The 26,849-nt window shown below is 38.2% G+C and overlaps 1 protein-coding gene across 2 annotated transcripts in view; it reads right to left on the reverse strand.

Annotated features, from left to right (window-relative positions):
* VIRMA (vir like m6A methyltransferase associated) overlaps positions 1 to 26,849 on the reverse strand; it is a 65,009-nt gene that overhangs the window by 6,909 nt on the left and 31,251 nt on the right. For both annotated transcript variants that reach the window (XM_032760061.2, XM_032760062.2), the window contains 11 exons: positions 23,728 to 24,219; positions 22,535 to 22,689; positions 19,598 to 19,680; positions 16,717 to 16,810; positions 15,904 to 16,448; positions 15,136 to 15,371; positions 14,408 to 14,660; positions 11,325 to 11,542; positions 4,272 to 4,404; positions 940 to 1,092; positions 341 to 501 (listed from right to left, as the gene is read on the reverse strand). In XM_032760061.2, the coding sequence (XP_032615952.1) occupies positions 341 to 501; positions 940 to 1,092; positions 4,272 to 4,404; positions 11,325 to 11,542; positions 14,408 to 14,660; positions 15,136 to 15,371; positions 15,904 to 16,448; positions 16,717 to 16,810; positions 19,598 to 19,680; positions 22,535 to 22,689; positions 23,728 to 24,219 (2,523 nt within the window). The remainder of the gene's footprint in view (positions 1 to 340; positions 502 to 939; positions 1,093 to 4,271; positions 4,405 to 11,324; positions 11,543 to 14,407; positions 14,661 to 15,135; positions 15,372 to 15,903; positions 16,449 to 16,716; positions 16,811 to 19,597; positions 19,681 to 22,534; positions 22,690 to 23,727; positions 24,220 to 26,849) is intronic.

Raw genomic sequence — 26,849 nt, forward strand, 5'->3', positions numbered from 1 at the left:
AAACTCCCAAAAGCAATTAAAAATTAAGTATCCTTAAAAACAAATAACTTGAAAACTAATTCCGCTGTAACAAGTTTTGACCTTTCAGTAAAATAAAACGATGCCCTGATTTTATCTGCTAGCTTGTTTCTGTACAGCCTGCAAGCTAGCATGGTTTGTATAAATTAAAAAAAAAAAAAAAAAAACTACAGAAGAATACACAACAGAGGCTGTATGGCCTGCAAGGCCTAGAATTCTTACTATCTGGCCCTTTATAGAAAAAAACTTTTGCTGCCCCCTCCTAGACTACAGCTATTATAAAACCAACATCTACTCAATCATAAAACGTTGTGTATTTTACCTATTGTTAAACAGATTCTGAAGAGATTCTGGAGCTGAAAGTACTGGTTCTACATCCTGGTCACTGAGAGGTAAAGGGTCACCTGATGACTCCAGCATCTGCTTAAGTCCAACTACATTGTCCAACAAAGAATCCAGATTGTCATCATCTTTTGAATGTTCCTAGATACAAATAAAGGCAGAATAAGAAGGTGCAGGTAAAACTTATGTCGTAAACCTACTGACTCTTTAGTAGAAAAGGCTATATGTATTATTACTAAGAAATTTGGAACACTGTCTAGAAATTATTAACATTAAACATATTAAAATAAAACAAACACCAAAACCCTTGTCATTTTATTTCTAAACAATAGCAGCAGAGGGTACCCTGCTTCCAAGGAACAGACAATTCAAAAAGTACTGTCTTCATGTACTCCTTAAAATTCATAACAGGATGGAGGACTTCACTTCAAATTATTAATTCAAAGAGTTATTGAAATGGTACAAACACCCAGCTAAAGATTCACTATTTTAAAAAAGGTCACTATGAAATACTTGTACTAGTCAAACTGAGAGGAAAATAAGCCTTAGGAATGCTCTGTTTTTGTTTTTCTTTTTTACCAAAACAAGCTTCTCTAGTTCAAGGAACAAATTTTCTGGACTTTCTTCTTTGCTTTGTAGAAGCTGTTTTAACTCTGCAGCATTAATACTCATCGTCCGTGATGGATGAGCTCCCTCTACTTCCATGAGACCATTATCATCTCCACAGCATCCCTGTAAATGTCACACATAGGTTAAATTTGAGAGCAGAGAAATTTACAAAGATGCATCCACACTTATTCATATTATCTAAGCCATATGCTGCAATCTTTCCTTCAATGTTTTGATTTTTACATCAGTACAAATGGCTAGTTTTAAGAAGGATTTAGATCAAAGGTGAAGTATGTTTTCTTTGAGTAAGACTCACAAAATATTTAAATAGGTAAACATATATTTTACTGGCACCAAGACTTTTCAACAAAATACCGAATGGCAAATACACTGGCAGTTGTAGGACATGTGACACACTGATTGATGCTCAAGAATTAATAAAATGCTTGGTATGACAAAGAACTGATGAAACCTGAAATTATCTTTCTGAAGATAACACAAACAACTAAAGAACACAGTAACTATCATATTTAAGACTATATTCTGTCACATAGAAAAGTTAATATTTTCTGCTTTAAAAAGTATGCTACATAATAAAGTGAATTCTGGAGTGATAACATTTCAATACTAGAAAATCCTTCTAGCAAAATAAATCTTGCTTCATGATAAGAAAACCATCCATATTGTCACATACACTTATGGTAGAGGGCCGCCTACTTAAACATTGTATAAAATCTTTAGCCTTGTTTTTTTGTTGTTGTTGAGACAGGGTCTCGCTATGTCACTTAGCCTGCAGTGCAGTGGCACAATCAGAGCTCACTGCAGCCTCGACCTCCCCAGGTTCAAGTGATCCTTTCATCTCATCCTCCCAAGTACCTGGGACTGACTACAAGCACGTGCCACCATGCCCAGGTAATTTAAAATTTTTCATATAGATGGGGTCTCACTATGTTACCTAGGCTGATCTCAAATCCTGGGCTCAAGCAATCCTCCCACCTCAGCCTCCCAAAATGCTGAGATTACAAGTGTGAGCCACCTTGCCTAACCTGTTTTTCTTTTTTTCTTTTTTTTTGTGAGATGGAGTCTTGCTCTGTCACCCAGGCTGGAGTGCAGTGGCGCGATCTCGGCTCACTGCAAGCTCCGCCTCCCGGGTTCACGCCATTCTCCTGCCTCAGCCTCGCCGAGTAGCTGGGACTACAGGCGCCCGCCACCACTCCCGGCTAATTTTTTGTATATTTTTTTAGTAGAGACGGGGTTTCACCGTGGTCTCCATCTCCTGACCTCGTGATCCGCCCGCCTCGGCCTCCCAAAGTGCTGGGATTACAAGCGTGAGCCACCGCGCCCGGCCCTAACCTGTTTTTCTTTCTTTCTTTCTTTTTCTTTTTTTGAGATGGAGTCGCACTTTGTTGCCCAGGCTGGAGTGCAATGGCGCAATCTCAGCTCACTGCAACCTCTGCCTCCCGGGTTCAAGCGCTGGGATACAGGCATCCACCACCAAGCCCAGCTAATTTTTTGTATTTTTAGTAGAGACGAGGTTTCACCTTGTTGGCCAGGCTGGTTTCCAACTGCTGACCTCGAGTGATCCACCCACCTTGGCCTCCCAAAGTGCTAAGATTACAGGAGTGAGCCACCGTGCCCGGCCTATTTTTCTTATTTTAAGAGACGAGTTGGCAGGCATGGTGGCTCATGCCTGTAATCCCAGCACTTTTGGAGGCTGAGGCAGGTGGATTGCTTGAGCCCAGGAGTTCAAGACCAGCCTGGGCAACATGGCAAAATCCCATCTCTACTAAAAATACAAAAATTAGCCGGGTGTGATGGTGCACATCTATAGTCCCAGCTACTCAGGAGGCTGAGGTGGAAGGATCACCTGAGCCTAAGGAAGTCAAGGCTGCAGTGAGCCATGATTACACCACTGCACCCCAGCCTGGGCATCAGAGTGAGACCTCGTCTCAGGAAAAAAACAGAGAGAGAGAGAGTCTCACTCTTTCATCCAAGCTGAAGTACACTGGCACGATCATAGCTCATTGCAACGTTGAACTCATAGGCTCAAGTGATTTCCCCGACTCCGCCTCCTGAGCAGCTGGGACTAGCGGCACATGCCACCAAACTAAGTATGGCAAGCATATTAATGGCTTCTGGAATTGGGCCCATAATATACCATGACTTTGGAAAATACTAATGAGAGAAATCTGAATTAAATTTTAACAATAAGATTTTAGGGTGGGGAAAATAATCTTTAATTAATATTTGTATGATAGACCAAAAATATTAAAGCATAATAAACTTTACAGTTATCCCAAAATCACAAGATCCAAAACAATCAGTAAATTAAGTAACAAAAATAAGTAAATAACAAAGAGACTAACAAAACTTCATTATTCTGAGTTGCCCTAGCAAGGTAACTCAATGTCATAAATTCTTTTTCTTTTTTGAGAGAGTCTTGTTCTGTCACCCAGACTAGACTGCAGTGACACAATCATAGCTAAGTTCAGCCTCCAACTCCTGGACTCAAGCTATCCTCCAATCTTAGCCTCTCAAATAGATGGGACTACTGGTGGGCACACCACATCTGGCTAATTTTTGTTGTTTCTAGAGACAGAATTTTGCTGTGTTGTACAGGTTGATCTCAAACTCCTGGGCTCAAGTGATCCTACCACAGCCTCCCAAAGTGATGGGATTAGAGGCACACACCACCACACTCATCTAAGAATTATTTTTAAATGAAGGCACTGGGCCAGGTGTGGTAGCTCATGCCTGTAATCCCAGCACTTTGGGAGGCCCAGGTGGGCAGATCACCTAAGATCAGGAGTTCAAGACCAGCCTGGCCAACATGGTGAAATCCCATCTCTACTAAAAAAGTACAAAAAATTAGCTGGACATGGTGGCAGGTGCCTGTAAGCTACTCAGGAGGCTGAGGCAGGAGAATCACTTGAACCCAGTATGTGGAGGTTGCAGTGAGCAGAGATCGCGCTACTGCACTCCAGTCTGGATGACAGAGCGAGACTCTATCTAAAATAACAAAACAAAACAAAACAAAATGAACTAAAGTGATCTTTTTTATGTTGGATATTTGATATACAAAGTGATTTAACTTACAGCAAAGTATTTCTCTTTTCTTCGAGACAGGGTCTTAGTATTTTGCCCAGGCTGGGCTCAAACTCCTGGCCCCAAGAGATCCTCCCACCTCAGCCCACCAAAGTGCTGAGATTACAGGTGTGAGCCACTGTACTTGGCCAAAGATTTCAAATTTAAGAAACACTGAATACATACATACATATATACACAAACACACACATACTTACAATTGTGTCAGAGTTAAGAATTTGTCTCATAAATTCTAAAAATGAAGATGCAAGCTCTCCTGTGTCCTTACTAAATGTGCTGACCACTCGTTTCAGTAAACTATGCAGAGCACTACTGTTTTTCCTTAAAGAACTGTAAATAAAGAAAATAAAGAGAAGATATTATCTTAAAATATGAGTGTATAAAACTGGTATGATAAATGAACTCAGTTCAGATAGAATAAAACTTACTCTATCATTTTTAAAAATGCTAAGTACTTTGGTGGGTCTTTGTATACAAATGTAACAAAGAACCATCAATAGTTACCAACTCCTTTTAAAGCTAAGCTTCAGCATCTTAAAAAAAAAAAATCCCCCAAATAATACATTTATAAAATTTAACACAAGAGGCTGGGTGTGGTGGCTCACGCCTGTAATCCTGGCGCTTTGGGAGGCCAAAGGGGGTGGATCACTTGAGGTCAGGAGTTTAAGAGCAGCCTGGCCAACATAGCGTAACCCAGTCTTTACTAAAAAAAAAATACAAAAATTAACGAGGGGTGGCAGCACACACCTGCAATCCCAGCTACTCGGGAGGAGGTGAGGCAGAAGAATCACTTAAACGATTGGGAGGCAGAGGTTGCAGCGAGCCGAAATCACGCCACTGCACTCCAGCTTGAAGGACAGAGCGAGGCTTCATCTCAAAAAAAAAAAAAAAAACATTTAACACAGAAAACTTGCCAGTTCCCTATTTATAAACCTTTTGGCCAGGCGTGGTGGCTCACACCTGTAATCCCAGCACTTTGGCGGGTCGAGGCAGGCAGATCACGAGGTCAGGAGATCAAGACCATCCTGGCTAACACAGTAAAACCCTGTCTCTACTAAAAATACAAAAAATTAGCCAGGCGTGGTGGTGCATGCCTGTAATCCCAGCTACTGGGGAGGCTGAGGCAGGGGAATCACTTGAACCCAGGAGATGAAGGTTGCAGTGAGCCAAGATTGCACCACTGCACTACAGCCTGGGCAACAACAAAGAGAAACAGATTAAATTCAAAAATAAAAATGTTAATGGAAAAAGCATGGGTTCAAAATTGGACTATACCAATTACTAACCACTACACACAATCTTTAAGTGAGTCATACTTCCGTGGTCTATCAAAAACTGGGGCCCTATTAGAATGCCTAACATTTTAAAACTTGAAATACCAAGTTCTGGGGAGGATGAGGAGCAACTGGAGCTCTAATACACTGCTAGCGGGAATGAAAAATGGTATCTCTACTTTGGAAAACAGTTCGGTAGTTTCTTTTAAGGTTAAACATACACCTATCATACAACCCAGTAACCCCACTCCTAAGTGTCTACCCAAGAGAAATGAAAACTGAGATTCACACAAAAACCTGTGTGCAAAGCTTTATTCATAATCACCAAAATTTGAAAACAACCCAGATTGCTAGAAAATTAGTCACCGATATGAACAAACTACATGACCCTAAGCATCTGTCAAAACACATAGAACTGTACACCATAAAACATAAATTTGACTAGATATAATTTTTTAAAAAATCAACAAGGGGTTGGGTGCAGTGGCTCATGCCTGTAATCCCAGCACTTTGGGAGGCCGAGGCAGGTGGATCATGAGGTCAGGAGTTCGAGACCAGCCTGGCCAGCATAGTGAAACCTGTCTCCACTAAAAAAACAAAACGTATACAAAAAATTAGCCGGGCGTGGTGGCAGGCGCCTGTAATCCCAGCTACTCGGGAGGCTGAGGCAGGAGAATCACTTGAACCCAGGAGGCACAGGTTGCAGTGAGCCGAGATCGCACCATTGCACTCTAGCCCAGGGGACAGTGCGAGACTCCATCTCAAAAAAAAAAAAAAAACAAACAAACCAATAAGGGTATGAGGGAAAAAATAAGAATGCAGACTATGACCAATTAATCTAACTGTATTACAAATGAACCATATAACCAAACTGAAGGAGACAGGGAAGAAAGAAGCTGAGATAAGTAACTTTGAAAAACATTTTCTGACTGGATACACTAAGGGTAAAGACAAAAAGAACCGTATACAAACACTGTACTCCCATTGTTCAATTTGCTTCCCACAGGAGTATGGTTTAGTAATGAGTTTGAGACTGCTACTTCATTTGTAAACTAGGGCTAAACAAATAAGCAAATATAGATAATGAGAGCTGAATTTCTCACTATTAGAGAATAAAATAATCAAGAAAGGGAAAAGGCTAGAATTCACTTCTAGTACTGGATCAAAGTCAAAGTATTAGTATGGCACAGGTGTGGTGGCTCACGCCTATAATCCCAGCACTTTGGAAGGCAGAGACAGGTGGATCACCTGAGCCCAGGAGTTCGAGACCAGCCTGGGCACCAGTTGAAATCCCGGCTCTACAAAAAATGCAAAAATTAGCCAGGCATGGTGGCTTGTGCCTGTAGTAGTACTTGGAAGGTTGAGGCAGTGCATGAAATTTCCATGCACTATTCCGTAGAATGTATATTCTGTGGTTGTTGGATGGAATGTTCTGTATCTATCTGTTAAGTCCATTTGTTCCAAGGTATAGTTCAAATCTATTGTTTCTTTGTTGACTTTCTATCTTGATGACCTCTCTAATGCTTTCAGTGGAGTATTGAGGTCCCCCACTATTATTGTGTTGCTGTCTATCTTATTTCTTAGGTCTATTATTAATTGTTTTATAAATTTCAAAGCTCCAGTGTTAGGTGCATATATGTTTAGGATTGTAATATTTTCCTATTGGACAAGGCCTTTTATTATTATATAATATCCCTCTTTGTCTTTTTTAACTTTTTTAACTTGCATGAAATGTCTTTTTCATGCAAATGAAGGAGGATCAGGAGAAGTGCTTGAGCCTGAGAGGCGGAGGCTGCAGTTAGCCGAGATCATGCCACTGCACTCCAGCCTAGGCAACAGAGTTAGACCCTATCTCAAAACAAACAAACAGACAAAAAAACCCACCAAGTATTAGTATGAATTAATTTTCTCAAAAACATATATATAAATTAATAAATGTTTTAAAATAAATTTTATAATTAACAAAACTTTTAATATTTAAATAAATTAATTTTAAAATATGTATCTGTTGTATGTAGAAAAATGTAAAAAGAATGTAAATGTAGATATGTGATGAATTAGGATACATACGTGTATTTCCCAGCTCTATCCAATGAAACACACCAAAATCAGTGACACCCTAAGAGCAATAAACACACCCAGAGCCCAGATCCTGGTTTCTAAATATTGTCCAATAAAAGGAACCAGGGGCTCCTTGGAGCACAAGTCCATCCTGGCTGGAACAGGGAAAATCCAAGCTGATCCTGGAACACCTTGTGGTACTAGCAATAGGAAGTACTTAAAAAAAAATTTTTTTTTAAGTCAGAGCTATGTAACAAACCTGAACGTTCGGCACATGTATCCCAGAACTTAAAGTAATTTTACAAATATATAAATTAAAAAAAAAAAAGTCAAGAGCATATGAAAAGGGCACAGAAGCCAACATGAAAGATCCCTAGTGGCCAGAGTTGGAATAAGCTGAACAACAAAATAAATAACGATAGTATTGAATTATATACAATGAAAAAAATTAGTGTCTATGAATTCACATTGATATAAATATCTGGATAAACCAATGCAGGAGAAACAACAACTCTTCCTTATGGAAGGAAAATTAGTAAGTAAAAAGGAATGAAGGGAATAGAAAATCACCATTACACCACCACAGTAATAACTGCCATGTCTTGCCAAGATCTACACTGACAGATACTAAAAATGGTGGATGAAACTTTTTGGCATAAATAGGATATGTGGATATCATAACATCTCAAAGTATAGTCTCCAAAATACTTAGTAATTAAAAATGGGAAATTAGTAAGTTTTCAGTGCAGAATCCTAGAAGATAGCACTTCAGCCAAGTGATCAAGGTCAGTATCATCAGTAACACATAGAAAATCATGTATTTCCTGATATGATGCACTGAAAAAGGCACATTGCCTCTGTAATATCCCTATCAACAAAGCATAATGTCAATCTAATCATAAGAAAATATCAGACAAACTCAAATTGAGGGACATTCTACAAAACAAGTGAGCAGTACTCTCCAAAAATGTCAAGGTCATGAAAGATAAGGAAAGGGGAGACAAAGGATGCAATGCAATGTAAAATCTTACATTGGATCCTGGAACAGGAAAAAACATAGTAATAGAAAATTCAAATAAATTCTGTATTTTAGTTATGTAGTATGACAATGTTAATTTCTTAGTTTGATAAGTATTATACAGTTATGTAAGAGGATAATACAAGTGTAAGGTGGGTGAAGGGCACACCTGAACACTACACTATTATTTTTGCAATTCTTCTGAAAGTCTAAAATTATCTCCAAAAAAAACGTTTTAAAAAAGTGTAACCTGCCACAGGACTATATAAGAAAAAGTATGTGGTGACCTGTTAATTAAAAACAAAACAAAAAAAAACAGGCTGGGCACAGTGGCTCACACCTGTAATCCCAACACTTTGGGAGGCCGAGGCAGGAGGATCACCTGAGGTCAGGAGTTCAAGACCAGCCTGGCCAACATGGTGAAACCCGCTCTCTACTAAAAAGTCAAAAAATTAACTGGGTGTGGTGGTGCACGCCTGTAGTCCCAGCTACTTGGGAGACTGAGGCAGGGGAATCACATGAATCCGGGTGGCAGAGGTTGCTGTGAGCTGAGATTGTGCCACTGCACTCCAACCTGGGCAATAGGGCAAGACTCCATCTCAACAAAAAATAAAATTAAAAAAAAAAACAAAACCCAGGTCATGCTGTATCTCTGCTCAAAACCTGACAATGGCCCTTATCATAATCCTAAAGGCCCTTGATGATCTTTCCCCCATTCTCTACCCCCATTACTTCCATAACCAGACATCCTGTCATTTTTCTCCTTGCTCACTCTGAGGGCTGTCACTGTGGCCTCAGAGCTGTTTCTCAGACATATGAAGCATGCTTTTTGCAATTGTTCTCCCCAGGATATTAGCATGTTTTGTTCCTCACCTCTTTCAGGTCTTCATCTTTGTTCAAGCGTTTTTAATATCCTGGTGAGCATTATAGTTTGGATTTTAATTGAGGAACAATAGGAAACCATTAGAAGGATTTCAGCAGAAATCCTGTTTTGTTTTAAAAGATTACTTTGGCTTCTGAGAGAATGAATTTTAAAGAGCCAAATGGTGGAAGCAAGGAGACCAATTAGGAAGCTATTGCAATGGGCTATGCAAGAAATGATAGTGGCCTGGATAAAGGTAATAGCTACGGAGGTGGAGAAGAAGGATCAGATTCAGGATGTATTTTGGAGAAATAATCCACAGGACTTAATGAGATGCCATTAGACAGTCAAGTAGAAATGTCGAGCAGATTAATGGGTTACTTGGAGCTTAGCAGAGAGATGAGGGCTAAAACGGAAAAAGGGAATAGGTTAAGAGGACTTAGCACAATGGTTACACATAAGAAAAAAGGACCAGAAACATTAAGTCTAGGAAACCCAACAAAATCTTAGATAATGCCATAGCACAGGTATACAAAGAATATTTGTGGGAGTACCTAACCCAACTAGGAAAGCTTTTTGGCTTTTTTGGAAGTGCAGTGTATGAGGTGAGTTTCAAAGGACATGGAGTAAATATCTAGGCGATAGGAAAAAGGTTAAAGGCTTTGGTGAGAGACTGGATGGGGGGAGAGCATGAGGAATGGATGTGAAGCAGGTGCCATTAACTGAGAGCGAATACAGAAGACGCAGGTACGTCAGGACAAGGAGATGGAGAAAGGAAGAGCCAGCACCAAACACAGTACCTGCAATGTAAGTTTTCAACCAATGCTGCAAGAATTAATGAGAAAGAGGCAAAAATATGTTTCCTCCTCCTTACTATCTCATAATCTCATGTAGTTTAATAAATCTAAGTACTAGCCAGGTATCTTCCCTCTTCCTTCTCCTAGCAAAGAAAAACATCAGGGCATGGATAGAAAAATTAGAGTAGAAATTATACTTGAGACAGTGAGCAGTCTGAGGTTTATATCATTTCTTTTTCTTTTTTTTTTTTTTTGAGACAAAGTCTCGCTCTGTTGCCCCGACTAGACTGCAGTGGCCTGATCACTGCAGCCTTGACCTCCCAGGCTCAAGCAATCCTCCCACCTCAGCTTCCCAAGTAGTTGGGACTACAGGTGTGTGCCACCATGCCCAACTAATTTGTAAATTTTTTCTATAGAGATAAGTCTCCCTATGTTGCCCAGGCTAGACTTGAACTACTGGGCTCAAGTGATCCTCCCACCTCAATCTCTTGAAGTGCTGAAATTATAGGTATGAGCCACCACGCTCAGCTATTTATATAATTTCAGATTAATTTTGTCCCAGCCATTCCTCTAGAAAACAAAATATGGTCAGTTCTCCATACCCATGGATTCTGCATCCATGGATTCTATCAACCATGGAATGAAAATATTATAAATAAATAAATAACAATATGAATAAAAGATACAAATTTTAAGATACAGCAAAACAATTATTTACATAACATCCACACTGTATTATTAGGTATTATAAGTAATCTAAGATGATTTCAAGTATACAAGAGAAATACTGTACCGTTTTATATAATGGACTTGAGCATCTGTAGATTTTGGTATCCAATTCCCCATAGATACTGAGGAACTGTACACAGAATCTGCATTTTAGCTTTAAGGTCTATAAAATCCCTCTAGCATCCATCACCTCTGAGGATACAACAACGAAACAAAGACCTTAAGGCATGAATTACCATCCCTGGAACAGTGAGATTTCCTTCCAGATACTGTACCATGCCCACAGTAATTTGTGTATCTATTCATTTTATATCTTTAATCCAAAAGATTCTATTATTAGCATGACCTTTCATTGCTAATTAATCTTTTCCATACACACAAAATTTCTCTCATGAAAGAAATCATTTCTTCAACTTTCTACAATAGGTATGAATTAATGTGGGGTGAGGGAGCAGTGACAGAATGAAAAAATTAAATCTGAGAGTATATTAAATTAGACAAATCATTACCTTTTTAAATGAAATAATCCATAATCATGCTCTGCAAGAAACATCATTGTTCTGACACATGTCAGTAAACAGTTGTAACTGCTCTCAGAGTTAGCCAGCGTAGCCAACAGACAGTCACAGATTGAGGTCATCAATTCTTTATTTGGTAGAGAATTGGAGAGCTGCTCCAGTTCAGAAATAGAACCTTCAGAAGAGCTTGGTAAAATAAGTGCAATGTCCTGTGGGGAGCAGGGAAAAAAATCGATTTTTTAAATCATTATCATCATCACTTAGCACTTTTGAGAAATACATAGCAATTAATATTCAATAACTATCTCATTAAAATATTGTTGCTACTGTCCCATCCCAAACATATAAACACATTAAGAATAATGAAATTACTTTTCCCTTTTAAAAAAGTTAATACAAGGATACACACCTAAAGGAATAAATATTTAAATATTTTGATTTACTTTTACTTTAAAACAACATCTTTAAAATTTGTTTTCTTTCAGTATTGCAGTAAGTATAGTTTGTTTTCAACAGGTTAAAGGTAAAAAGTATTTTGTACTAAAATAATTAACTTACTGTATTATTTATTCATTTGTATCTTTTTTGGTTTATAAAGAAACTTTTCAGAGAAATAAAGTTTTTCTTTTCTTTCTTTTTTTTTTTTTTTTGAGACAGAGTTTCACTCTTGCTGCCCAGGCTGGAGTACAATGGCATGATCTTGGCTCACCGCAACTTCCGTCTCCCAGGTTCAAGCAATTCTCCTGCCTCAGCCTCCCAAGTAGCTGGGATTATAGGCATGTGGCGCCACACCGAGCTAATTTTGTATTTTTAGTATAGACGGGGTTTCTCCATGTTGGTCAGGCTGGTCTTGAACTCCCGACCTCAGGTGATCTGCCTGCCTCGGCCTCCCAAAGTGCTGGGATTACAGGCATGAGCCACCGCGCCCGGCCAGAAATAAAGTTTAATATACATTAACACTGCAATTTAAGGCTCAGCACAGTGGCTCACACCTGTAATCCCAGCACTTTTGGAGGCCAAGGCAAGTGGATTACTTGAGGCCAGGAGTTCAAGACGAGCCTGGCCAACATGATCAAACACCCTCTCTACCAAAAATACAAAAATTAGCCAAGCATGGTGGCACACGCATGTAATCCCAACTACTGGGAGGCTGAGGCAGAAGAATCACTTGAACCCAGGAGGCAGAGGTTGCATTGAGCCAAGACTATGCCACTGCACTCCAGTCTGGGCAACAGAGCCAGACTCCATCTCAAAAACAAACAAAAAAAACAAAAAGCCCCCTGCAATTTAAAATATCAGAAAGTTGGATGGATAGAGGAGATGAACATTTAACCAGTCTTTCAATCAAATATTTCCCTCTACTATATATATATATATATATATATATATATATACTTCTAAATTCAAGTTTTCCAATGCTAAGCAAGTTTAGCTAATGATAATTCTAAAAACTCCCGCTACTCTTTATAGAAGTAAACTGAATTTTTTTTTGAGACGAAGTCTCCCTCTATTGCCCAGGAGTGCAGTGGCGCAATCTCGGCTCATTGCAACCTCCGCCCCCTAGGTTCAAGCAATTCTCCTGCCTCTGCCTCCCAAGTAGCTGGGACTACAGATGCATTCCACCAAGCCCAGCTAGTTTTTTTGTAGTAGAGATGGGGATTCACCATATTGGCCAGGCTGGTCTCAAACTCCTGACCTCGTGATCCACCCATCTCAGCCTCCCGAAGTGCTGGGATTACAGACGTGAGCCACCATGCCCGGCCAGAAGTAAACTAAATTTTACAAGAGCATTTTTGATTATGTTTTATCATCTTTAATTACTTCAATATACTGCAAACTCGTACTCAACTTGGCTTAAACTATAAAACAAGGCTCGAATCAGAAGGAAAACATAGCAAAGTGAGGCCATCAATGAGATTCGTGTGACCAAGGCAGCTGGGATGCCACAGCGCTATTCAATGTAGTCATGCAACCCAAAGTGGATTATATAAGAAATACCAACCAAATGGACACTTTGAGGTACAAGGACTTAGAATACCCTTTGTACCAGGTCCCCTTCTTTGTGAAAACAAGTCATACACACACACAAAAAAAGTTCTTTCTTGACCTGAGTCTTAAATGTAACCAAACTAAATATTTGTTAAGGTAGAAAAAGATAGTCTTCCAACATGGGACTCTATTCTGCCTGAAAAAAAAAAATCGCATTTGATGACCACTTAGCAAGAGTATTCTGCCAAGCTAAAATGCCATTAGGCGTAGAAATCTCCAAAGATCTCAATCATAATGTGCTTTAAAAGTTAAAACAATTCTCATTAACCCATGAAACTATAAACTGGAAGTCAATAATATAGACAACAGGAAAAAGTACTACTACTTTAGCCAACATCTATAAGCAAAGTAGTCTGAAACACACTAAAAGTGTAGTAGCCTTCAAAGATTGCCCTAACAAGAGAACATATTAATTCAACCAAGCTATGAAATTTAAGAATGAGTTGGTGTAGCCAGGCATGGTGGCTCTCGTCTGTAATCCCAGCACTTTGGGAGGCCAAAGCAGGTGGATCACCTGAGGTCAGGAGTTCAAGACCAGCCTGACCAACATGGTGAAACCCTGTCTCTACTAAAAATACAAAAATTAGCTAGGCATGGTGGTGTGTGCCTGTAATCCCAGCTACTCAGGAGGCTGAGGCAGGACAATCACTTGAACCCAGGGGGGCAGAGGGTACAGTGAGCTGAGATCGCGCCATTGCACTCCAGCCTGGGCGACAGAATGAGACCCCATCTCGAAAAAAAAAGAATGACTTGATGTGTAACGTAATTGGAAGGAAAATGAATTAGACCCTAAAAAATACAGAAACAGTGGCACATAAAGCAATTACCCAAGGTTATGATCTTATAAAGGAAAGAAAAAAGCTCTTCAGAGAAACTCATGAACAATAGCAGGAATAATAAAACATAGATGAGAGCTGTTCATTCAGAGCCAAAATTTACATCAAGATGCTTAAATACACACACACACACACACACACACACACACACACACGCAGAGAGAGACTTTATAAAATAACTATAAATACCTGATCACAGAGAGACTGCAAAATGGATGTGACATATTCAACACACTGTTGGCGAATAACACTGTCTCCAGGAGACCGCACCAAAGCTAAAAGATCCTGGAATATCTCTGCATATCTTTCATCACCTTTAATAGTTCCATTAATTAGATGCAAAATAGCTAATTTACAAGCTTTGTGTGAAGCCAGAGCATCAAGAAGAGCAAGCAACCTGGTGGTTTGGCTAGTATACTGTTTTTCTTTATCTTCTGAAGTGCTGAAATAAAATCAATACATTTAGTAAACAAAGTTCTTGATCTTAAGGCATTGTTTAACTAGTATTTATTTCTCAATACACATCAACTTACACAAATTTTGCATAAAACATTTAATTCCTTGGGTATAATGACAAATTCTCTGGAATTTTACAATGACTGCAAAAAGTTTATAAATTCAGGTTTCTAATAATATATTTCCTTAAATCAGAGTACTTCTTTAGGATTCACCATTTGAAAACCCCAAATCAAGACCTTCAAGATACCTTGCACATGAAATGATGAAATAAAGCTTTCTAATTTTAAAAGTCTGCAAGTATTCATATATACATATGTGTGCATATGTAGGTATACGTGTATATTTACATGTATATATGTTATCTGGGCATTCCAAACCTAGTTTCCAAATTGTAAGGGAAAAAATATATGTGTCAAAAATAATTTGAGGAAAAAATTTTTAATGCAAAATGAAAATACCTTTGCAAGTCTTCTACAATCAAATCCAACACAGTTCTCATAATCAGAAGTGCAGTTGGTGAGGCAAGGTCACACAATTGAACACAAATACGCCGTAACATATGTTGAATGGGCTGGCAGGTTGTGCCAGAGAAAGAGCGAACTATTTCTTGGAGCAACTTTGCTTGAACATGAAGGTGCATGCTCCACAATTTTCGGGTGTTGAGTGCCACTGATATATCATGTGGCTCAATAACCTGTTAAAAAAGTATAATGTGTGTGTACGTAGATTTTTTAATATTTATTTATAGTCACAAAAACTGTTCAGGAAGAAATGTTATGAAAAGAACATTTTTACTGCATGCTTAAAACATTTAATTTTCTATTATACAGCTAAACATTTGTTTGAATTCAATGAGTCTAAAAAATCTTATTGTTCTCAGGTTAGCAGTTAGTTGAGCAGAGTCCATTGGTGAAGCAACCTAGTTATTGGCAAATTCTAACACATGGTAAGGTGGGGGGGAAAGGATTTAAAATAACAGAAATATGTAAGTACAAACATACATAACAGCATAATAAAACTCACTTTAACAAAAATTTATTTAAAATGTTACCCCCATATTTCCTCAATGACCAACTTGTTTCAGTTTTATCTCCCCCTCATCCGGTTATTTTATGTCTTTTTGGGAGGAAGGGAGATGAGGGTTTTTGTTTTTTAACAAAATCACTGGCTTTTTAAAAAGTGTTACTGCAGTCATTTATAAGATGCATGTTATATGGAAGTGATACCTGAGTTGTTTGCATGGGCAATGGAAGAGGCAGCAGCTCTGAAAGGAGTATGAGTCCAGAAAAAAATCCTTCAGGAACCTTCAAGATTGAAGAAAGAACTTCTTTTAACATTAAAGACCAAGTATTATTGGCCAGAGTCTCTTCGGAGATTGTAAGTTTTTCATTAACTCCTTGTGTAAAAGTCAGTAAAATATCAATGATATCATTCTGAATTTTCTGTTCATCACTATCCAAACGACCTGAGAGGGGGATAGAGCACAGGAGCATATGTAAAGTAACAAGCGCTGAAGGAACACGCATGTCCTTAAACTCAAAGGATCCACCTCTCAGGAGTTCCGTTAACATAGTTTTAAGAAGAGTGAGTGTGCAGCGAGCCATTGAAATAGTAGTAACTCTGTGAAGGGTAGTCCCCATGTTGACATGGAGCCTCCAAGGCTGAGTCAGAATACTGTTCAATTTTTGCAGAACTCGAATAAACGTGTCCATTCCTTCAGCAGAAAAAAGCTGAATAACGGCAAGATTCCATTTCAGATCTTTCTGTTGACCTTTATATAGGATAAGGAAAAGAAACAAAACTAATTACTTATATGTTAATAACTGATTAAGAATTATTAATTAAACTGAATAATAAATATTTATTTATGATAAATTATATTTATAATAAATGATTATTATGACAAATATTTAATTATATTTAATTAAAAATTATATTTATCATTATTAAATAAATGATGTTTAATAATTACTATTTAATAAATGATATTTATTCTAGGCTTAAGAATCATAGTTTTTAAAATATAGTAGCCACATTACCTTCAACAGGAGGTGGTGGGCATGCAACATTACAGAGAACACGTAAGGCAGTGGTAAGGCCAACTCCTTCTGGGGTCATCAAGTTATCGATATTCTTTAAAAATGAAAACGAACAGAATATTTCATTTCTTAGTGCCCATGAGATCAACAGAAAATTCCAGACAAGGAATTACTTAAAAATATGAGCTTCAAGTTAAGAACATACAATATTTTATATTTATTAAGTAAATTTAAAACATGAACAAGGCCCTAGAGTTAAATGAATTTATCAAGATTATTTGATCTCTGGCATATGTTGTACTATATGCAATATTATGTAAATAAAAAGAACTATAATGCACAAATTCATTGAAAGAACCAACTAGAACAAAGATAACATAAAGAAATATATGAAACTCCCTGTATTAAGAGTTTACAATGGCTACTTTCTATATACTCTTTTCATACATCTTCTCTGCCAAAAATGAAGCAATGACTATATTTAAAAAGTCCTGTGGAGGCTGACTGCAGTGGCTCACACCTATAATCCCAGCACTCTGAGAGGTTGAAGTGGAAGGATTGCTTGAGCCCAGGAGTTAGAGACCAACCTGGGCAACATAGTGAGACCCTGCCTCTACAAAATATTAAAAAATCAGCCAGGCGTGATGGTGCGCGCCTATAGTCCCAGCTACTCAGGAGGCTGAGGTGGAAGCATGACTTTAGCCTGGGAGGTCAAGACTAGAGTAAATCGTGATCGTGCCATTGCACTCCAGCCTGGGTGACACAGTGAAAACCTGTCCCCCCCCAAAAAAAAAATAAAAAGCGCTGTGAGTACTAAACTTCATTCAAAAGTGAGGAAGCATCAAGGAATGTTTTTGGCCTACATGGCATACATTTTTTTAAATGCAGATACCAACAGAGTCTACTATTGTAGCCAGGTGGGGCACAGGTTGAAGGAAAAACAAATACAATTGCCTGTGTCCTTAGCACCTGCCTATGCTATGTTTCTAGGTAACAAATAGTTATGTTTCAGTTTTCTTAGCTTTCACAGAACAGCATTATGAATTGTTTAAAAACTTGGGGCTAGGTGTGGTGGCTCATGCCTGTAATCCCAGCACTTTGGGAGGCCGTGGCGGGTGGATCACCTGAGGTTGGGAGTTTGAGAACAGCCTGGCCAACATGGTGGAACCTCGTCTCTACTAAAAATACAAAAATTAGCCAAGCGTGGTAGTGGTAGCACGTGCCTGTAATCCCAGCTACTTGGGAGGCTGAGGCAGGAGAACTGCTTGAATCTGGAAGATGGAAGTTGCAGTGAGCCGAGATCAAGCCACTGCACTCCAGCTTGGGTGACAGAGCAAGACTCCATCTCAAAAAAAAACAGAAACAAAAACAAAAAAACCTTGGAAGAAATAACATTCAAAAAACGTTACTATCTCTTAGCTCATAGTAGAGTCTAGACCAAAAAAAATAAAAGTTACTATCTCATTTTAGCTTTTCTTTTATTCTAATCCTTTTATTCTAATCTTTTTCCTTGTAATTCCACAAATTACATAAGGCAGCACAGAGTGAAGTTTCAGTCTTGGATCATCTTTTTATAGACCATGTTGGGATGAGAACCACTTATAATAATCATAATTAATGGGATAAAGATTTACATAAAAATCAACTCTTAACTACAGCATGTAATTCACATTTCTAGAACTAAATTTCTTACTGATTAAATAGTTTTACTCAAACCATCGCCATTTATTGAACATCTTGTTAATACTCACTCAACCACGCACAACTACCCAGAATACATGACCATCTAAATTTACAGGATATTAACTGTACTTCTCCTAAATAAAAGAAAATGTAATGAAAAGTTCTAGATGTCATTTGAGGCTCAGAGTAAGAACACGGAAGAATATGATGGCACCATAGGAAGTAAAAGTACTCTTAGGAGAGTTGGAGTACAAGAAGACAAAGGCAGAGAAATCAGTAAAGAAAAATCTGAAGCAGATAAACCCAAACAACACTTTGCTGTAGGTCCCAACAGCAACAAATTAAACAATATACAAAAATTATTTTAATAATATACACTGCAATTCCAAAACCAAGATGGCTTATATACTCTGTCTCACACATACACGCAAACACACATGTGCATGCATGCATGTGTGCACACACTCACGCACAGATTTCACCTGCTAAATCAGAGAGATAATTTAAGGTCCGTTCTGCTCTTCTACCTTGAAACTTTTTATGTATACATGAGTGCTTCTAACCTTCTTCCTATGCTACATAATGGCTCGACTAAGGAACAGAGATGAAAAAACTTCCAAGACTAATAAACACTGCTGTTAATTTTTTTCATTATGAATTATTTAAATTGAATATAAAATTTTAAAACTGCATTATGAGTCTTAGGAATTTTAACTGTTATGAATTATTTCAACTGCAGATTCAACCATCCCAAATTAACAAAGAGAACTAGCCTCCACTGCAATTATCTGGAATGGGCCCTATCAATTTTCACCGAAATATTTTGAGTGAAATTCTTTTTCAAAAATTAAAGTTTAGCTGAAACAGTTATATGTTACAAGACTACAGCATTTAAAACACTTATAAATGTCATCAAGATGGTAGATGATACTATTTCCATTTCAGAGGGAAAAAATAGGACAGAATCCAGTAGTGAAAAGTAGTACAGTACACAGGGTTATGTGCATGTGTGTTCACATACACATATAATCACACATCCATCTATATGCATATACCAACCTGTACCTACAAACTCTAATAAATCAATCAAGGACACTTAACAATGTCTACATTATCTACACAAGTGATTCAATGCAGTATCACCATATACTACCACACAGTTTCAAAAAGTCAAAGCACTTTAAACTTTTACACTTACCTGCTTAACATACTCAATTAAGTTTGGGATGCAGTTAATTTCAAATCTAAGGTTTTTCAGAGGTTCAAGCCACTTGCCAAGTTCTTAAAAAGAAAAATAATAATTTATAATATTTAAAAATAGAAGGCTTTATAACAAAGAAAGTAAATATTTTTTCCAAAGAAAATCATTATTAGGTCCATGATGATTTCAATCATCTAAACTTCATGCAGGGATGGACATGTATCTAATTCTTTTTTTTTTTTTTTTTTCTGAGATGGAGTTTCGCTCTTGTTGCCCAGGCTGGAGTACAAAGGCATAATCTCGGCTCACTGCAATCTCTGCCTTCTGGATGCAAGCAATTCTCCTGCCTCAGCCTCCCGAGTAGCTGGGATTACAGGCATCTGCCACCACACCTGGCCAATTTTTCTATTTTTGGCAGAGACGGGCTTTCACCATGTTGGTCAGGCTGGTCTCGAACTCTGACCTCGTGATCCGCCCGCCTTGGCCTCCCAAAGTGCTGAGATTACAACTTGTATCTAATTCTTTAAACAAGTTTTGCATTCTGTTGCCCAGGCTGAAGTGCAGCAGTGTGATCATGGCTCACTGCAGTCTTAGCCTCAACTCAATCAATCCTCCTGCTTCAATCTCCAAAGTAGCTAGGACTACAGGCGTGCATTACCACACCTGGCTAATTTTTGTATTTTTTGTAGAGATGGGGTTTCACCATGTTGCCCAGTCTGGTCTCGAACTCCTGGGTTCAAGTGATCCACCTACCTCAGCCTCCCAAATTGTTGGAATTACAAGTGTGAGCCACCGTGCCCAGCTTAAACAATTTAGTTTTAAAATGAAAGAAGTGCCTACTCTTAGTTATCTGGTTTATGCAAATTTAGATGTTTAAATGCTTAAATAGTCTATAAAATTAAAATGAATTTTTACAACAATTTACAAGATTAAAAAATTACAAAATAGGGCCAGGCATGGTGGCTCACACCTGTAATACCAGCACTTTGGGAGGCTAGGGCGGGTGGATCACGAAATCAAGAGATGGAGACCATCCTGGCCAGCATGGTGAAACCCCGTCCCTACTTTAGTCCCTACTAAAAATACAAAAATTAGCTGGGTGTGGTGGCACGCACCTATAGTCCCAGCTACTAGGGAGGCTGAGGCAGGAGAATCACTTTAACCCGGGAGGAGGACGTTGCAGTGAGCCAAGATCACACCATTGCACTCCACCCTGGGGACGGAGTGAGACTGTCTCAAAAAAATGTATATACATACAAAATAGACTGCTTACAAATTAATATAACATAGTGTTTATTCACCTATCTTTGCCACTGCCTCTCACACCCACCCAAAAAAAGTATAAACAACATTTATTAATTTCTAAAGGAATGAAACCCAAGGGGAGATATTTTGCTGAGTGCCTTTTCCTCTAATGTGAAATTTTAATTCTGTCAGCTTCCAAATTTGCCTTTATAAAATTACTATCACCCCAAAAGAATGATAGCAAACTTTGTTTATAGAATAAAGACAAATAAAATCTACCATTTACTGCAAAGAAACTCAAAACTCTCCCAGAAGCTACACCATAACTCCTATATTCTATCACCAAAAATGTTTCTAGAAAAGCACTCTAATGTAAAAAGTGAAATACCAGTTCCAGATGCCATATAGGAAACAGAAAATAGTAGCCAGGCCTTTCCTTGGTTCTACACTCCTCCACAAGAATTATAGCTGTACAATTTTCCCCATGCATTTTAAAATTAAATCTTTCTTATATATAGAATATATAGCTCAAAGATATAAGAAATAATAATAAAACAAATACCAGAATACCCAACACCCAGAAAAAGTACTAAAGCACTAATAATACCTTCGAAGACACTGTGTGCCCTCCTTTTATAAACGCATTCTTCAGGAAAAAAATCTATTCCCAGAATGGGAAGTCGAGTTTACTACCCAACTTTTACTGGAGCTATCACAAGTAAAATTTAGGATTAAAAAGAAAAGAAGAGGCCACATGCTAATTTTAAAGCATTTTTACAATATTTACTCAATGTTATCAAATTTTCTACTTTCTCAGAAAACGAGGAACCAAAATAAAATAATTTAAAACTTATGATTAGGTATATTAAACTTTTCAAGGCTGCCCACATAAGGTTTCCCATAAACGTCATTCAATATACATTTATATACTTTAAAAAGTAATATTCATATTTACTATTCTTTACTTTTGAGGATAGCACAAATGTGTTACTCCACAACTAGATTTCTAAGTTGTAGTTTGTGTTTTATGTAGAAATATATACACAGCAAAACACACAGAGGAAAACTATACCCAAAACTAAACTTTTGAGTCTTTTTTTTTTTTTTTTTTTTTTTTTTGAGATGGAGTCTTGCTCTGTTGCCCAGGCTGGAGCGCAGTGGTGCGATCTTGGCTCACTGCAACCTCCACCTCCCGGGTTCAAGCAATTCTCTTGCCTCAGCCTCCCGAGTAGCTGGAACCACAGGCGTGTGCCAGCACGCCCAGCTAATTTTTGTATTATTAGTAGAGATGGAGTTTCACCTTGTTGGCCACACTGGTCTTGAACTCCTGACCTCAGGTGATCCACCTGCCTTGGCCTCCCAAAGTGCTGGGATTACAGGCATGAGCCACCGCACCCGGCCTTGAGTTTGCCTTAAACTACCTCTTCCATTTTGATTAGAAATTTCAACAAACCACCAATTTTCATGACTTTCCAGAAAAGGTACTTGTAAAAACTATTTTGTTTATATACTAAAACATTTTGTCAACCTTTAGTTTTTATAAACTGTCTTCATAAAAAGTAATTTCAGGAAGTTAAAAGCAGTATTACTATGTATATTATCAAAACATGATGAAGGACTAATTACAGATATTCAAAGGTTTGTTCCTTCACATATTACAAATGCTTAAAATAACTTTAAGTACCATACCTTGCAATTTAGCATTATTTTCATCTGCTTTACAAAGCTTCAAGAGAGATGCTGCATGTTGTTCTAGCATTTGAACATCACTGGAAGACTGAACCACCACCAAAATAAGTATGCATGCATAATTATAAGCTACTGACTTCTTAGATTTGGAATCACTGAAACAAAATAAGGTTTTTAAGTTTTGGATACAAAAACAATTTTTTAGGAACAATTTTTAAAATATTTTCTTCTACTTGGCTTTAAAGAGATCAAGGAAATTTACAATAAAACATGACTAATTGTCTGAAGACAAGAAATCAGATTTTACAGTTCATATCCAATTCACCTGAAACCATTACTTAAAAGTATATAAAAAAGCATACATATCACCATGGAAAGTAAAATTCTATTAAGAAATAAGATCAGAAAAACAATGAAATATTAACAAGTATACTTCATTAGCAATGAAAGGTTAGGAAGTATACTTCATTAGTCTCCTTCAAAATATTTGTCCAATCTGGATAAATAGGAACCAGTATGATCACCTGCCTTCCATAGTCAGTATTCCACTATAAACCTGTTAAGATATAGCTAGGCATGGAAGTCATTGCTGTTTGCTTTTCATAAGCACCCCACAAAAGATCTGTCACTCAAGGAGTTATATACCAAGTCCTCATAGTGAGGGTAGTTATCTGGATGCCATTTGCCTTGTGTGACATGAACCAGAAATAAAGCATGTCTTTCTTCTCATACACTAAAGCCCTCTGCCTTGCCAAGAAGGCTCTTCAAACCATTATCATTCTCAATTTACCCATCTAGTCGAAGCAATTCTGAATCCAGAGTATGGTTTAGAATGCAAGGGCAGGAGCCAGCAAAAGAGTGTAAGAGGAATAAAAGGAATATATACCTTAAGGTACGTATTCCTGTGCCTCAGAATTCCCCTCTACATAAAACAGCAAGGGGTACTACAGTTGCAATCTTTAACACCATGGGTTAACTGAAGGAAGGTGCTAAAGAGTCCACTGTATTACTTTATAGCCACATCTTATATTTTAGAGATTTCTGTCACTCTAACCTTTAATTAACAAGTTATGTGTTATATCAAAACTATAGTTTTTCCCTCTCAAAATAACACCTTGTTTTAAGAAACTAGACCATTAGTTAATCTGATTTTCTAACATCATAGAAAATTTAAGGAGTAAGTAGGAAATTACCCTAAGGCTTCTTTGGAATAGTACTCCATTAGAGTAATAAGACTTTGGAGATTTTTCTCCAGACTAAAAACATGGCCAACAGCTGATCTTCCCACAGGATTAAAAGTAATCAAATAAAGATTGTGCAGGGTTCCCAAGAGATCTGAATGGTCAGTTTCTTCACTGGCTGTACAACGCTGAAAATGGCTGAACAGTTCTGTAATACATTGCAATGTCTGTGTCGAGTCCTGTAGCCACAAGGCAAAGGCATCATCAATAACACCATCAGACTGGAGACCTTCCTCCTCATCTTGATCATAAAAGTGACACAGAGCTCGGATCAATAAATTTGTTGCTTCATATTCTGACATAAAAAAAAGAAGACCCTTCTGTGACTGTGCAAGAAACTTCAAAACATCTTTTGTGGCTTGCAGCACCCCAGGGTGAGCACTTGTTACTGGAATTGACAGAAGCAAGGTAACCAACTCCAAGAAGTGATGACTGTGAAGATATCTGTGGAAGAGTTAATTGATAGATGTCAAGTCAGTGCAAAGCATTCTTCATTTACTCAATATTCAGACAAGACACTGATAAAAATTTTTAATGACCATAATCCTTATCCTCAGTAATATACTGCTTTAACTGAAAACATAATGTGAGTGACAAATCTTCTCTAGATGAGGCCAAATAAAAGTGAATGTTCTGTGAGGCTTTGTCCTAGTTAGCACTCAACAGATGTTAAATAAATAATTATTGACAAGTTTTTTCTTTAAATTTTGGGCCTTCTTTCCAGGACACTTAGCAAATGCTCCTTTTTCACCATGGTCCTACTTTATTCATGGCATATCGGTATATTTAAATTCGTGTATCTAGGAAAAATATAGTATATACAGTCAGCACTCCGTATCTGCATTTGTGGATTAAGCCAACGCAAATTGAAAATATTTTTTTATTTTTATTTATTTATTTATTTATTTATTTATTTATTTTGAGACGGAGTCTCGCTCTGTCACCCAGGCTGGAGTGCAGTGGCGCGATCTCGGCTCACTGCAAGCTCCACCTCCTGGGTTCACGCCATTCTCCTGCCTCAGCCTCTCCAAGTAGCTGGGACTACAGGCGCCCACCACCACGCCCGGCTAATTTTTTGTATTTTTAGTAGAGACGGGGTTTCACCGTGGTCTCGATCTCCTGACCTCGTGATCCGCCCGCCTCGGCCTCCCAAAGTGCTGGGATTACAAGCGTGAGCCACCGCGCCCGGCTTACAAGCGTGAGCCACCGCGCACTCCGTATCTGCATTTGTGGATTAAGCCAACGCAAATTGAAAATATTTTTTTAAAGTGCATCTGGTGCCAGGTGCAGTTGCTCACGCTTACAATCCCAAGCACTTTGGGAGGCCGAGGCGGGCACATCACTTGAAGCCAGGAGCTCAAGACCAGCCTGGGCAACATGGCAAAACCCTGTCTCTACAAAAAATATAAAAATTAGCCAGGCGTGGTGGCACATGTCTGTAGTCTCAGCTACTGAAGAGGCTGAGCCCAGGGAGGTCAATGCTGCGGTGAGCCATGATTGTTCCACTGCACTCCAGCCTGAGTGAGACCCTGCATCAAAAAAAAAAAAAAAAAAAAAAAAAGCCTGGGCTGGCTGTGGTGGCTCACGCCTGTAATCCCAGCACTTTGGGAGGCCGAGGCTGGAGGATCACTTGAGTGCAGTAATTTCACACCAGCCTGAGCAACATAGTGAGACCCTGTCTCTACAAAAATCAATTAGCTGGCCATGGCAGCCCATGCCTGTAGTCCCAGCTACTTGGGAGGCTGAGGTGGGAGGATAGCTTAAGCCCAGGAGGTTGAGGCTGCAGAAAGCCAAGATCATGCCACCACACTCCAGCCTGGGCTAGGTGAAAGAGCAAGACTCTGTCTCAAAAAAAAAAAAAAAAGAAAGAAAGAAAAGAAAAGAATGTATCTGTACTGACCATGTACAGACTTTTTTCTTACATCATTCCCTACACAATAATAGTATAACAACTATTTACAGAGCATTTATATTGTACTATGTATTATAAGTAATCTAGACATGACTTCAAGTATACAAGAGGATATGCATAGGTTATATGCAAATACTACATCATTTTATATTTTATATCAGAGACTGGAGCGTCCTTGGATTTTGGTATCCAAGGGAGGTCTGAGAACCAATTTCGCAGACAGTGAGGGATGACTGTACTATAGAAAAATAGAGTATACTCAGATTCACTACAATAGATCTGAATTAGTATCTCTAGGGAAAAAGCTTTCAAATTGTCAATTTTTAACATTTAAGTAGTTAGTATTACCACACATAGCACTCTTTTATGAGACGAGATCTAGCTATGTTCCCAGGCTGGACTCAAACTCCTGGTCTTAAACAATTCTCTGGACTCAAGTGATCCTTTTGCCTCATCCTCCCTAAACTCTTTTCCAAAATCAACTTTTTTATCTCTTTCTTTGTTTAAAAAATTTTTTAGTTCTGGAGTACATGTGCAGAATGTGCAGGCTTGTTACATAGATAAACGTGTGCCATGGTGGTTTGCTGCACCTATCAACCCATCACCTAGGTATGAGGCCCACGTGTATTAGCTATTTTTCCTGATGCTCTCCCCCAATCCCCTGTTCTCCCTCAACAGGCCCCAGTGTGTGTTGCTGCCCTCTCTGTGTCCATGTGTTCTCACCGTTCAGCTCCCACTTACAAGTGAGAACATGCAGTATTTGGTTTTTTGTTCCTGCATTAGTTTGCTGAGGATAATGGCTTCCAGCTTCATCTATGTCCCTGTAAAGGACATGATCTCATTCCTCAACTTTTTTAAAATGAAACTTAACCAGATTTTAAAGAAAAAAGAACCAAAACATCATATTTTTTCAAATACTCAAAAATGGGGTAAAAATCTGTCAAAACATCTCTTGACTACAAGATAGAACCAGCTTAATGAAAACTTCTTAATTTTTAATTAGTAAGAATATCATAATTTTCTGAATGTTAAAAAGAATAAAATTATTTATAATTCTGACTCAATCTCTTCCATTTTAGTCACTGCAAATGGTAACACAATAGCTTTCATAAACCCATCAAAATACTACTAAAAAGTAAATGACAGGCCAGAACTTAATTTT

This window comes from Hylobates moloch, unplaced genomic scaffold, assembly GCF_009828535.3.
Source record: "Hylobates moloch isolate HMO894 unplaced genomic scaffold, HMol_V3 SCAFFOLD_9, whole genome shotgun sequence".
NCBI classification, from domain to species: Eukaryota; Metazoa; Chordata; class Mammalia; order Primates; family Hylobatidae; genus Hylobates; species Hylobates moloch.